At 41.5% G+C, this 14,505-nt stretch overlaps 1 protein-coding gene across 1 annotated transcript in view; it reads right to left on the bottom strand.

The window, feature by feature from the left end:
• The window catches only part of LOC129868398 (NLR family CARD domain-containing protein 3-like), a 33,620-nt gene that overhangs the window by 13,741 nt on the left and 5,374 nt on the right, over positions 1–14,505 (bottom strand). Inside the window, exons 3-6 of the mRNA XM_055942343.1 lie at positions 4,220–4,336; positions 2,108–2,224; positions 1,734–1,818; positions 1,376–1,604 (exon numbers count right to left, since the gene is read on the bottom strand). Coding sequence (XP_055798318.1) covers positions 1,376–1,604; positions 1,734–1,818; positions 2,108–2,224; positions 4,220–4,336 — 548 coding nt within the window. The remainder of the gene's footprint in view (positions 1–1,375; positions 1,605–1,733; positions 1,819–2,107; positions 2,225–4,219; positions 4,337–14,505) is intronic.

Below are 14,505 nucleotides of genomic sequence, written 5' to 3'. Positions count from 1 at the left end.
GCATTGATTCTAGCCAAAGTGAGCGATAAAAGTCAACATCGCCAAAAGATATTAATTTTTTCACTAACCTTCTCAGAATTCTTCCGATGACACTCCTGTAACATCACATTACAACATGCATATACAGTTTGATCGAAAATGTTTATATTTAGCCACCAAAATCATGGTTAGACAATGTGAAATGTAGCTCAGCTGGTCAGAAAATGTCCTTGCGCCACTTAGACAGTGATCTACTCTTATACATAAATACTCATAAACGTGACTAAAAAATATAGGGTGGACAGGGATTGATAGACAATTTAATTCTTAATACAATTGCGTTATTACATTTTTTAATTTATCCTTACTTTTCAATACAGTTTGCGCCAAGCGAAGCTACGTCAAAAAACATGGCGTCCTAAGCCACTAAAATGTTTCGACAGAAACACGATTTATCATAATAAAAATGTCCTACCTTGAGCTGTTCTTCCATCAGTATCTTGGGCAAAGGATCCTTTCTTGGGAGAAATCGTCTTTTGGTGGAAAGCTGTCCTCTTGCCATGTGGAAATGTCAACTGCGTTCGGGATGAACTGAAAAGCGTGCCCAACTTTTCACATCGTTGCAAAAATAAATGTCCCAAAATCGCACTAAACGGATATAAATTGCTATAAAACGCTTTAAATTAACTACTTTATGATGTTTGTAACTCCTATAACGAGTGAAAAGATGACCGGAGAAATATAACAGGCTAAACTAACGCTTGGAACAGGAGAGGGTCGGTGTCTTCCACGCGCGTTACGCAGCAAGAAAAGACTTGCTAGCTAAAGGTTTTTTTCATTTGTAGGGCCTGTGAACGTGCAATCGACCCCGTTGGAATCGTCATCACGTAAAGGCATCCAGGGGAAGACGTAAGAAGTGTCCGTATAGTCATAGCAACGACAGTGCCCTTTTAACTGACTTCAGAAAAGTGGCCAACATTTCTCAAATCTGACTCCATGTCAGGGAAATTGCTGTAGAATGGGCTCTGTTCCACTTAGAGACAAAATTTCAACTCCTATAGAAACTATAGACTGTTTTCTATCCAATAATAATAATAATATGCATATTGTACGATCAAGGATTTTGTGGGAAGCCGTTTAAAAAATTAGCCAAATTAGCATAAATAGTCTAAACAGCGCCCCCATCCCCAACAGGTTAAAAAAATATTTTTTTTGAATTTCGCGGCACTGGTTTTTCAGTGGGGGGGGGGGGGGGGGGGTGCCGCTAGCGCCACGCTGATCCTAGACAGGTTGGCTGCTACAATATCATTGAGTTACACAGCTACTTTAGCTGTACTTTAGCTACAGCTTTTAAATTTTATAAAACACCATTCAACATGAGTCAGACAGATCTTACATTTCTCCAGTGTGTCAGCAAGCTCCTTCTGGTTCATTTTCCTCAGGACGTGCAGTGTGATCTTCAGAGCCCCCTCTCTGGCACTGCTCTCCTGCTTCTCATCTTCAGCATCCACCACTTTCTTATCCTGCTTCTGACTCTCAAAGCCTTCTGGGAGTTCTGGACTAAGAATCCTCTTGAACATCTTCAGCTCATTCTTCACAAATGTGATAATATTCTCTTCAAGCAGCTGAAATAAATCAAGTAAATAAGTTAAGCAAGAGAAGAAATGCTTTCTCATTAACACATTAATTAATGATTGACAGATCAACTTTACATGAGGTAAACAAAAACAAATGTACATAACAGGACCACATACACTGAATATGGAGGCCAGGTCTGTTTGATGACTCTGGGAAGACTGACCACTGAGAATCTCTGACTCTGATCTCTCCTGTTGGTTTCTGTGGACAAAACATGAGATTACATCTCCTCATCCAGGGAGAGCACACACACACACAGAGACACAGAGACACACACACGCACACACACACACAGCCACAGCCACAAACACACACACACAGGGAGAGAATGTTGTGTTTGTTTAATATTGTTTTAGGACTATGGAAATGGACAAAAGGATTAGCCTATGGATTATGAAAACAACAAATAGAAATGGGAAAATGGGAGAGGAGAAATGACTAGAGACAGTGTTGTTTAACTCACTGACCATGACCCATGAGTTCTTCTTACCTTTGTTCAGTAGAAATGTCTCCCTTTCTAAACAGTATAGGTAGACCCATAGACTGGTCACTCTTCATGGACACACAGCTGGGTACAGGGGAGGCTGGTCTCTCCTGCTTGATTGGTCTTCAACACAACAGAGACAAACATTACATCTCTCATCTATTCTGAGCTCAGATGGGGAAACATAAGAAGAGTTTCATTCCAAAACGCTAAATATCACTTTTCAGAAATGTTGGTAAATTACATGTTATTGTTTAAAGACATTCTGAAAGAGATTGGTGTGTTTTTTTCACTATCTAATCATGGCATTGAGTTGTTCAATGACAGACATGTATTTATACATGTGCTTGTTAAAAAACTCTATCACTTGATGTTTCATTTCAGAGGGACAAATAATCATGTTTTTTTGCAAAATGCTATATATCTGCCTCACTCTCAGAGAAATCAGTAGTACTGCTAGGTTTAACACAGTAATAATATATATCTGCCTCACTTTCAGAGAAATCAGTAGTACTGCTAGGTTTTACACAGTAATAATATATATCTGCCTCACTCTCAGAGAAATCAGTAGTACTGCTAGGTTTTACACAGTAATAATATATATCTGCCTCACTCTCAGAGAAATCAGTAGTACTGCTAGGTTTTACACAGTAATAATATATATCTGCCTCACTCTCAGAGAAATCAGTAGTACTGCTAGGTTTAACACAGTAATAATATATATCTGCCTCACTTTCAGAGAAATCAGTAGTATTGCTAGGTTTTACACAGTAATAATATATATCTGCCTCACTTTCAGAGAAATCAGTAGCACTGCTAGGTTTTACACAGTAATAATATATATCTGCCTCACTCTCAGAGAAATCAGTAGTACTGCTAGGTTTTACATAGTAATAATATATATCTGCGTCACTCTCAGAGAAATCAGTATTACTGCTAGGTTTTACACAGTCAAATGTAACAAAGAACTACACGTTTAATAAAGAACTGTACAAATGACAAATTAAATATTAAATACTGTAATATAAGACCTGTATGTAAAACATGTATTTTTTAATTTAGCAGATGTTTTCATTCAGGGCCTGGTTTCCCAAAAGCATCTTAAGCTAAGTTCACCATTAAAACCTTGTAGGAGCATCGTTAAATATCTAAGCTGTTTCCCAAAACCATTGTTATTACGTGGAACAGCTAAGTGCATCGCTAGACAACTAGTAGAACAGCTGAGTGAGTCGTTAAATGCTTTTTTACCTTCCCGCGTCACTTATACACAGAATATCTCAACTAAACATTGAATCACATGGTTTATTAGTCTCTCTGTGACCACCGATAACTTCAGAACAAAGTTGACTACAAATACAAAGTTGCCAAAGTCTTTAAAGTTGATAGAAATGTGCAACGTATAAAATTATGTATGAAATGATGATTCAAATAAAAACCGACCTGATTAAATTATAATACAGTAGGCTATAGTCCTATTTCAATCTCCTTCTGTGGCCTCCAACTGCTCTTAAATGCAAGTAAAACTAAATGCATGCTCTTCAACCGAACGCTGCCCGCACCCGCCCGCCTGTCCAACATCACTACTCTGGACGGTTCTGACTTAGAATATGTGGACAACTACAAATACCTGACTAGACTGTAAACGTTCCTTCCAGACTCACATTAAGCATCTCCAATCCAAAATTAAATCTAGAATCGGCTTCCTATTTCGCAACAAAGCCTCCTTCACTCATGCTGCCAAACATACCCTCGTAAAACTGACCATCCTACCGATCCTCGACTTCGGTGATGTCATTTACAAAATAGCCAATGTCAATGTGCAGGTCTGCCAGGTAGTTGAGGTAATTGAGGTAATTGAGGTAATATGTACATGTAGGTCGGGGTAAAACTGACTAGGCTATCAGGATAGAGATTATATCTCTTCGTCCAGGGAGTACACACACACACACGGAGGGAATGTTGTGTTTGTTTAATATTGTTTCAGGACATGAAAATTGACAAAATAATTAGCCTATGGATTATGAAAACAACCAAAATAAAATGGGAAAATGGGAGAGGAGAAATGACTTTAGACAGTGTTGTTTAACTCACTGACCATGACCCATGAGTTCTTCTTACCTTTGTTCAGTAGAAAAGTCTCCCTCTCTAAACCTTATAGGATGACCCATAGACTGGTCACTCTTCATGGACACACAGCTGGGTACAGGGGAGGCTGGTCTCTCCTGCTTGATTGGTCTTCAACACAACAGAGACAAACATTACATCTCTCATCTACTCTGAGCTCAGATGGGGAAACAAGAGTTTCGGTCCAAAACGCTATATATCCATTTTCAGAAATGTTGAGGTAAATTTACTAACCGGGAGGGTTGAATTATGTAATTTATTGGTGGGCTGGAAGACGCACTCTTGTCTTTTCTATTCCGAGGTTGTTTACTCGCAATATCAGATATTAAGATTTTTTTTATAATGAATGTATACTGAGGTTGAGGTTCTGACAAATGATTATTTACCCAGGGTTCAATACCTGCTATAGTCACTATTTCTTTGCTCTCCCAAAAGCAACACAGCCCTAATACAAGATATATAGCTAACTAAAGTAATGAGTGACCATTTTAGAAAATCATGGGACATATAGTCTGTGGTTGCATGCTATTTTATGTCAATCATAATGCTGCTTGTAGCCTATAACTTCGTGGTCTTATGCTTCCATCTATTGGAAATATTTAGCATTTAAAAGGTATTAATTCACGTACAGACATTGGTGAGGCAGCTGAGAAATTAAGTGTATTTTTCTGGTTAATTCCTTAGATCTCAAACCTGCCCCACCTATCCCACGCCAATTTCAAACCAGTTCAAACCACATTTGAAAATTAAACTAATGTATCTTGTTTATCAAGTGTTCTGCCTTGCAATAATAAATATAATAATACATTTAAAAAAGCTAAATGCTTAGACAGGTTTTGATTAACAAAATAATTTAAATGCTATTTAGTACTATAATTGTATTTAGTAACATAATATTTGTACTAAATTAGTTTCTAAAAGTGTTCTAGGCTACCCTACCCCAGAATTAGGGTTAAGGGTTAAGGCTAAAATAGGTCATACGAAGGGTTAGAGTTTCTGTATAGCTCTTTGTGACATCTGCTGATGTAAAAAGGGCTTTATAAATACATTTATTGATTGTTAGGTTTAGGGTTTTTAAGGCAAAAAAACATTATGGGTTTACGTCTCTCTTGCTCTTCCATGTGGCCTTCTGTGGCTACTACATAACTAATTTGTGACACCTGCTTGGCTCATAATCTGAGGTAGCAACTGCGTCAGATCTACAAATCAATGAGCTAGACCTGTCCATCTGGTTTGTAACTCAGTGAAACTGTGCAGCATTCTCTCGAATCGATGCCTACAGACAAAGACTTCGATGCATATCACATTACCCAGCAGCCATTCAGAAACAATAAGTTGTCAAGAAAAGTGTTATTTCTTAATTAAAAAATGTCTTCTGGCTGTTTAAATCAGCCACATCTTGAAAAAGAGGACAGGGAAATGTGTTTTGTTTAGGTTGTACACCTTTTTCTGAAAACAAATATGGTTAACCATGACCAGATAATGCTTAACGTTTGATCTGTGCTAGTAGTAGTAGTAACCCTCCAATGGATTTAACATGTGGAAGAAACAACTAGGGAGCTCCATTGGTCCACAAGAAATGCAGGCAGCTGGTGATGATGTAGTGGTAGCTAGGATAAATGAGGATGCTGCTGGTAGAGTGGATAGGTTAACAAGCTGTACTGACTAGCTTGGCTATTTAGCAGGTCATTCGTCAGTCCCTCGCCTCGATGATGAATCCGGTGAACCACAAAATGAAACAAGGATAGAGAGTGAAAAGGATCTGACTACACTCATACTGTCCCTGACCGTAAAGAAAAAAGAAAATTGAACAATAAACTTCGGTGTCTCAACACTGTAGTGAACTCCGTCGTTATTCCCCAAGATCACCTCAGCCCACTCTGAGTGGAACTGGACAATATCCTTGGCGCCACACCGTACGTGGACGCAAACAGTTCTGTACGGGGACGCGGAAAGTTCCAGAATGCGGACATGAGCAGTGCAACACAATCAACTAAACCCAGTCTTTACAGTGGGTTACATTAGTAATATTGTGTCCTATCTAGTGGCAGATATTTAGGACCTCATCAGCTGTAAGAGGTACCAGCAAGTATAATAACCTCATGGGCTGTAAGAGGTACCAGCAGGTATAATAACCTCATGGGCTGTAAGAGGTACCAGCAGGTATAATAACCTCATGGGCTGTAAGAGGTACCAGCAGGTATAATAACCTCATGGGCTGTAAGAGGTACCAGCAGGTATAATAACCTCATGGGCTGTAAGAGGTACCAGCAGGTACAATAACCTCATGGGCTGTAAGAGGTACCAGCAGGTATAATAACCTCATGGGCTGTAAGAGGTACCAGCAGGTATAATAACCTCATGGGCTGTAAGAGGTACCAGCAGGTATAATAACCTCATGGGCTGTAAGAGGTACCAGCAGGTATAATAACCTCATGGGCTGTAAGAGGTACCAGCAGGTATACTAACCTCATGGGCTGTAAGAGGTACCAGCAGGTATAATAACCTCATGGGCTGTAAGAGGTACCAGCAGGTATACTAACCTCATGGGCTGTAAGAGGTACCAGCAGGTATAATAACCTCATGGGCTGTAAGAGGTACCAGCAGGTATAATAACCTCATGGGCTGTAAGAGGTACCAGCAGGTATAATAACCTCATGGGCTGTAAGAGGTACCAGCAGGTATAATAACCTCATCAGCTGTAAGAGGTACCAGCAGGTTTAATAACCTCATGGGCTGTAAGAGGTACCAGCAGGTATAATAACCTCATGGGCTGTAAGAGGTACCAGCAGGTATAATAACCTCATCAGCTGTAAGAGGTACCAGCAGGTATAATAACCTCATGGGCTGTAAGAGGTACCAGCAGGTATACTAACCTCATGGGCTGTAAGAGGTACCAGCAGGTATAATAACCTCATCAGCTGTAAGAGGTACCAGCAGGTATTATAACCTCATGGGCTGTTAGAGGTACCAGCAGGTATAATAACATCATGGGCTGTAAGAGGTACCAGCAGGTATAATAACCTCATGGGCTGTAAGAGGTACCAGCAGGTATAATAACCTCATGGGCTGTAAGAGGTACCAGCAGGTATAATAACATCATGGGCTGTAAGAGGTACCAGCAGGTATAATAACCTCATGGGCTGTAAGAGGTACCAGCAGGTATAATAACCTCATGGGCTGTAAGAGGTACCAGCAGGTATAATAACCTCATGGGCTGTAAGAGGTACCAGCAGGTATAATAACCTCATGGGCTGTAAGAGGTACCAGCAGGTATAATAACCTCATGGGCTGTAAGAGGTACCAGCAGGTATAATAACCTCATGGGCTGTAAGAGGTACCAGCAGGTATAATAACCTCATGGGCTGTAAGAGGTACCAGCAGGTATAATAACCTCATGGGCTGTAAGAGGTACCAGCAGGTATAATAACCTCATGGGCTGTAAGAGGTACCAGCAGGTATAATAACCTCATGGGCTGTAAGAGGTACCAGCAGGTATAATAATATCATGGGCTGTAAGAGGTACCAGCAGGTATAATAACCTCATGGGCTGTAAGAGGTACCAGCAGGTATACTAACCTCATGGGCTGTAAGAGGTACCAGCAGGTATACTAACCTCATGGGCTGTAAGAGGTACCAGCAGGTATAATAACCTCATGGGCTGTAAGAGGTACCAGCAGGTATAATAACCTCATGGGCTGTAAGAGGTACCAGCAGGTATACTAACCTCATGGGCTGTAAGAGGTACCAGCAGGTATAATAACCTCATGGGCTGTAAGAGGTACCAGCAGGTATAATAACCTCATGGGCTGTAAGAGGTACCAGCAGGTATAATAACCTCATGGCCTGTAAGAGGTACCAGCAGGTATAATAACCTCATGGGCTGTAAGAGGTACCAGCAGGTATAATAACCTCATGGGCTGTAAGAGGTACCAGCAGGTATAATAACCTCATGGGCTGTAAGAGGTACCAGCAGGTATAATAACCTCATGGGCTGTAAGAGGTACCAGCAGGTATAATAACCTCATGGGCTGTAAGAGGTACCAGCAGGTATAATAACCTCATGGGCTGTAAGAGGTACCAGCAGGTATAATAACCTCATGGGCTGTAAGAGGTACCAGCAGGTATAATAACCTCATGGGCTGTAAGAGGTACCAGCAGGTATAATAACCTCATGGGCTGTAAGAGGTACCAGCAGGTATAATAACCTCATGGGCTGTAAGAGGTACCAGCAGGTATAATAACCTCATGGGCTGTAAGAGGTACCAGCAGGTATAATAACCTCATGGGCTGTAAGAGGTACCAGCAGGTATAATAACCTCATGGGCTGTAAGAGGTACCAGCAGGTATAATAACCTCATGGGCTGTAAGAGGTACCAGCAGGTATAATAACCTCATGGGCTGTAAGAGGTACCAGCAGGTATAATAACCTCATGGGCTGTAAGAGGTACCAGCAGGTATAATAACCTCATGGGCTGTAAGAGGTACCAGCAGGTATAATAACCTCATGGGCTGTAAGAGGTACCAGCAGGTATAATAACCTCATGGGCTGTAAGAGGTACCAGCAGGTATAATAACCTCATGGGCTGTAAGAGGTACCAGCAGGTATAATAACCTCATGGGCTGTAAGAGGTACCAGCAGGTATAATAACCTCATGGGCTGTAAGAGGTACCAGCAGGTATAATAACCTCATGGGCTGTAAGAGGTACCAGCAGGTATAATAACCTCATGGGCTGTAAGAGGTACCAGCAGGTATAATAACCTCATGGGCTGTAAGAGGTACCAGCAGGTATAATAACCTCATGGGCTGTAAGAGGTACCAGCAGGTATAATAACCTCATGGGCTGTAAGAGGTACCAGCAGGTATAATAACCTCATGGGCTGTAAGAGGTACCAGCAGGTATAATAACCTCATGGGCTGTAAGAGGTACCAGCAGGTATAATAACCTCATGGGCTGTAAGAGGTACCAGCAGGTATAATAACCTCATGGGCTGTAAGAGGTACCAGCAGGTATAATAACCTCATGGGCTGTAAGAGGTACCAGCAGGTATAATAACCTCATGGGCTGTAAGAGGTACCAGCAGGTATAATAACCTCATGGGCTGTAAGAGGTACCAGCAGGTATAATAACCTCATGGGCTGTAAGAGGTACCAGCAGGTATAATAACCTCATGGGCTGTAAGAGGTACCAGCAGGTCTCTGGAGAATAGAAACATGCAGCCAGTCAGTCGTTCCTGTGCCAAATGTAATTGCTTTGGATCAGTGGCAACGTGTTATTCAAGGAAGGTTTTTAATTTTTGTAAATTTTATTTCACCTTTATTTAATCAGGTAGGCTAGTTCAGAACAAGTTGTTACAACTGCGACCTGGTCAATAATAAGGAAAAAGATAGCAGTCAGAAAAAGCAGAAATAGAGATAAAATGAATCACTAACCTTTGATTATCTTCATCGGATGACACTCATAGGACTTCATATTACACAATACATGCATGTTTTGTTTGATAAAGTTCATATTTATAACAAAAAATCTGAGTTTACATTGGCGCGTTACATTCACTAGTTCCGAAAACATCAAGTGATTTTGCATAGCCACATTGTTTCAACAGAAATACTCATCATAAATGTAGATGATAATACAAGTTATACACAGGGAATTATAGATATACCTCTCCTTAATGCAACCGCTGTGTCAGATTTCCAAAAAACTTCAAAGTTCAAAGCAAATCATGCAATAATCTGAGACGGAGCTCAGAACAATAGCCAAATTAGCCGCCATGTTGGGGTCAACAGAAACCAGAAAAATACATGATAAATGTTTCCTTACCTTTGATGAACTTCATCAGAATGCAGTCCTAGGAATCCCAGGTCCACAATAAATGCTTGATTTGTTCGATAATGTCCGTTATTTATGTCCAATTAACTACTTTGGTTAGCACGTTTGGTAAACAATTCCAAAGTCACAAAGCGCGTCCACTATAACGTGACGAAATGTCCAAAAGTTCCGTAACAGTCAGTAGAAACATGTCAAACGATGTACTGAATCAGTCTTTAGAATGTTGTTAATATACATCTTGAATAACGTTCCAACCGGAGAATTAGATTGACTTCAGAAGAGCGGTGGAACGGAGGTCCTCCTCATGTGAACGTGCATGTGAAAGCATGGTCGGCTCATGGCAGTGGTGACTAATTTCTGTCTCCTTCGGCCCCCCTTCACATTAGAGTCATCAGACAAAGTTCTATTGACTGTTGACATCTAGTGGAAGCCGTAGGAAGTGAAAACTCATCAATATCTCGCTGTAATTTCAATGAGAGCTTGGTTGAAAATCTGCCACCTCAGAAAAAATTCAAACAGGATTCAACTTCTCAGGTTTTTGCCTGCCATATGAGTTCTGTTATACTCACAGACATAATTCAAACAGTTTTAGAAACTTCAGGGTGTTTTCTATCCACTATGAATAATAATATGCATATATTAGCAACTGGGACTGAGGAGCAGGCAGTTTACTATGGGCACCTCTGTGCACCTTTCATCCAAGCTACTCAATACTGCCCCTGCAGCCATAAGAAGTTAATGTCAGTCTGGAAGGAGAGTTTACAGTCTAACCAGACACCTAGGTATTTGTAGTTGTCCACATATTCTAAGTCAGAACCTTCCAGAGTAGTGATGCTGGACGGCAGGCAGGTGCGGGCAGCGATCGGTTGAAGAGCATGCATTTAGTTTTACTTGCATTTAAGAGCAGTTGGAGGCAACAGAAGGAGAGTTGTATGGCATTGAAGCTCGTCTGGAGGTTAGTCAACACAGTGTAACCTCTCTGCGCTACGGTTCTCTTTTACGGGATCACTTTCCTGAACAACCACTAGAATTGCAGGGCGCCAAATGGAAAAATATTACTAAAAATATTTATAATCATGCAATTACAAGTGAAATATACCAAAACACAGCTTAGCTTGTTGTTAATCCACCTATCGTGTCAGATTTTGAAAATATATTTTACAGCGAAAGAAATCCAAGCTTTTGTGAGTGTAGCTTTCAATGCTACAACAGCTAGCCCCAAATTAGCAAGGTCACGAAAGTCAGAAAAGCAATACAATTAATCGCTTACCTTTGATAATCTTCGGATGTTTCCACTCACGAGACTCCCAGTTACACAACAAATGTTATTTTTGTTCGATAAATATTACTTTTATCACAAAAAAACTCCATTTGGGTTGCGCATTATGTTCAGAAAACCAAAGCCGTGTTCCGTTCGACAAATTCCAAAAAGTATCCATAATGGTCGTAGAAACATGTCAAATGTTTTTTATAATCAATCCTCAGGTTGTTTTTAACAAACATAATCGATAATATTTCAACCGGACCATTACCTATTCATTAAGAGACAAAAGGAAAATGGGGTGTCCCTCTCTCGCACGCAGGAAACATTCAGAGGACACCGGACTACTTTTGAAAGATCGTTCATTTTTCAAAATAAAAGCCTGAAACTATGTCTAAAGCCTGGTCACAGCCTGAGGAAGCCATTGGAAAAGGAATCTGGTTGATACCCCTTTAAATGGAGGATAGACGGGACAGGAAACACACATTCAATTTTTTTCTCAGGTTTTCGCATGCATAATAAGTATTATTATACTCACAGACAATATTTTTACAGTTTTGGAAACTTTGGAGTGTTTTCTATCCTAATCTGTAAATTATATGCATATTCTATGATCTGGGCCAGAGAAAATGTCTATTTACGTTGGGCACGTTATTTAAAAAAAAAAAAACTGGCCCCTAGCGCTAAGAAGTTAACAGTGTCCATAGAAGGGCCAGAAGTATACAGAATGGTGTCATCTGCGTAGAGGTGGATCAGAGAATCACCTGCAGCAAGAGTGACATCATTGATGTATGTGACATCATTGATGTATACAGAGAAGAGAGTCGGCCCGAGAATTGGACCCTGTGGCACCCCCATAGAGACTGCCAGAGGTCCAGACAACAGCCCCCCCGATTTGACACACAGAACTCTATCAGAGAAGTAGTTTGTGAACCAGGCGAGGCAGTCATTTGAGAATCAAAGGCTGTATAGTCTGCCGATATGAATGTGGTGATTGACAGAGTCGAAAGCCTTGGCCAGGTCGATGAATACGGCTGCACTGTAATGTCTCTTATCGATGGTTATGATATCATTTGGGACCTTGAGCGTGGCTGAGGTGCACCCACTGCATAGTGAAGAAGTTACGGTGGGATTCGAAATAGTCGGTAATCTGTTTGTTAGCTTGGCTCTCGAAGACCTTAGAAAGGCAGGGTAGGATAGATATAGGTCTGTAGCAGTTTGGGTCTAGATTGTCTCCCCCTGTGAAGAGGGGGATGATCGCGGCAGCTTTCCAATCTTTGGGGATCTCAGATGACACGAAAGAGAGGTTCAACAGGCTAGTAATAGGGGTTGCAACATTTTAGAAAGAGAGGGTCCAGACTGTCTAGCCCGGCTCATTTGTAGGGTTCCAGATTTTGCAGCTCTTTCAGAACATCAGCTGACTGGATTTGGGTGAAGGAGAAATGGGAGAGGCTTGTGCGAGTTGCTGTGGGGGGTGCCGGGCAAGTGACCGGGGTAGGGTTAGCCATGTGGAAAGCATGGCTAGCCGAAGAAAAATGCTTATTGAATTTCTCAATTATAGTGGATTTATCAGTGGTGACAGTGTTTCCTAGCCTCAGTAGAGTGGGCAGCTGGGAGGAGGTGCTCTTATTCTCCATGGACTTTACAGTGTCCCAGAACTTTTTTGAGTTTGTACTACAGGATGCAAATTTCTGTTTGATAAAGCTAGCCTTAGCTTTCCTAACTGCCTGTGTATATTGGTTCCTAACTTCCCTGAAAAGTTGCATATCACGAGGGCTATTCGATGCTAATGCAAGCCACAGGATGTTTTGTGCTGGTCAAGGGCAGTCAGGTCTGGAGTGAACCAAGGGCATTATCTGTCCCTGGTTCTACATTTTTTGACTGGATCATGCTTATTTAAGATGGTGAGGAAGGCGCTTTTAAAGAATAACCAGGCATCCTCGACTGGCAGGATGAGGTCAATATCATTCCAGGATACCCCGGCCAGGTCGATTAGAAAGGCCTGCTCGCTGAAGTATTTTTAGGGAGCGTTTGACAGTGATGAGGGGTGGTCGTTTGACCGCAGACCCATTACGGATGCAGGCAATGAGGCAGTGATTGCTGAGATCTTGTTTGAAAACAGCAGAGGTGTATTTGGAGGGCAAGTTGGTTAGGATGATATCTATGAGGGTGCCGTGTTTACGGATTTGGTGTTGTACCTGGTAGGTTCATTGATAATTTGTGTGAGATTGAGGGCATCAAGTTTAGATTGTAGGATGGCGGGGGTGTTAATAATTAAGCATGTCCCAGTTTAGGTCACCTAGCAGCAAGAGCTCTGAAGATATATGGGGGCAATCAATTCACATATGGTGTCCAGGGCACAGCTGGGGGCAGAGGGTGGTCTATAGCAATGGTGAGAGACTTGTTTCTGGAAAGGTGGATTTTTAAAAGTAGAAGCTTGAATTGATTGTGTACAGACCTGGATAGTAAGACAGAGCTCTGCAGGCTATCTCTGCAGTAGATTGCAACTCTGCCCCCTTTGGCAGTTCTATCTTGGCGGAAAATGTTATAGTTATGGATGGAAATTTCAGGGGTTTTGGTGGTCTTCCTAAGCCAGGATTCAGACACGACTAAGACATCTGGGTTGGCAGAGTGTGCTAAAACAGTGAATAAAACAAACTTAGGGAGGAGGCTTCTAATGTTAAAATGCTTGAAACCAAGGCTTTTACGCTTACAGAAGTCAACAAATGAGAGCACCTGGGGAATAGGAGTGGAGCTAGGCACTGCAGGGCCTGGATTAACCTCTACCAGAGGAACAGAGGAGGAGTAGGATAAGGGTACGGCTAAAGGCTATAAGAACTGGTCGTCTAGTACGTTCGGAACAGAGAGTAAAAGTAGCAGGTTTCTGGGCGCGATAGAAAAGATTCAAGGCATAATGTACAGACAAAGGTATGGTAGGATGTGAGCACATAGGGCACAGGTGTCAAACTCATTCCACGGGGGGCCGAGTGTCTGCGGGTTTTCGCTCCTCCCTTGTACTTGATTGATGAATTAACATCACTAATTAGTTAGGAACTCCCCACACCTGGTTGTCTAGGGCTTTATTGAAAGGAAAAACCAAAAACCTGCAGACACTAGGCCCTCCGTGGAATGAGTTTGACACCCCTGACATAGGGCGTAAACCTAGGCAGTGAGAGATGATGAG

Source organism: Salvelinus fontinalis, chromosome 2, assembly GCF_029448725.1.
Source record: "Salvelinus fontinalis isolate EN_2023a chromosome 2, ASM2944872v1, whole genome shotgun sequence".
NCBI classification, from domain to species: domain Eukaryota; kingdom Metazoa; phylum Chordata; class Actinopteri; order Salmoniformes; family Salmonidae; genus Salvelinus; species Salvelinus fontinalis.
Note: the sequence above shows the minus strand (reverse complement) of the source record. Positions and strands in the feature narration are given on the sequence as shown.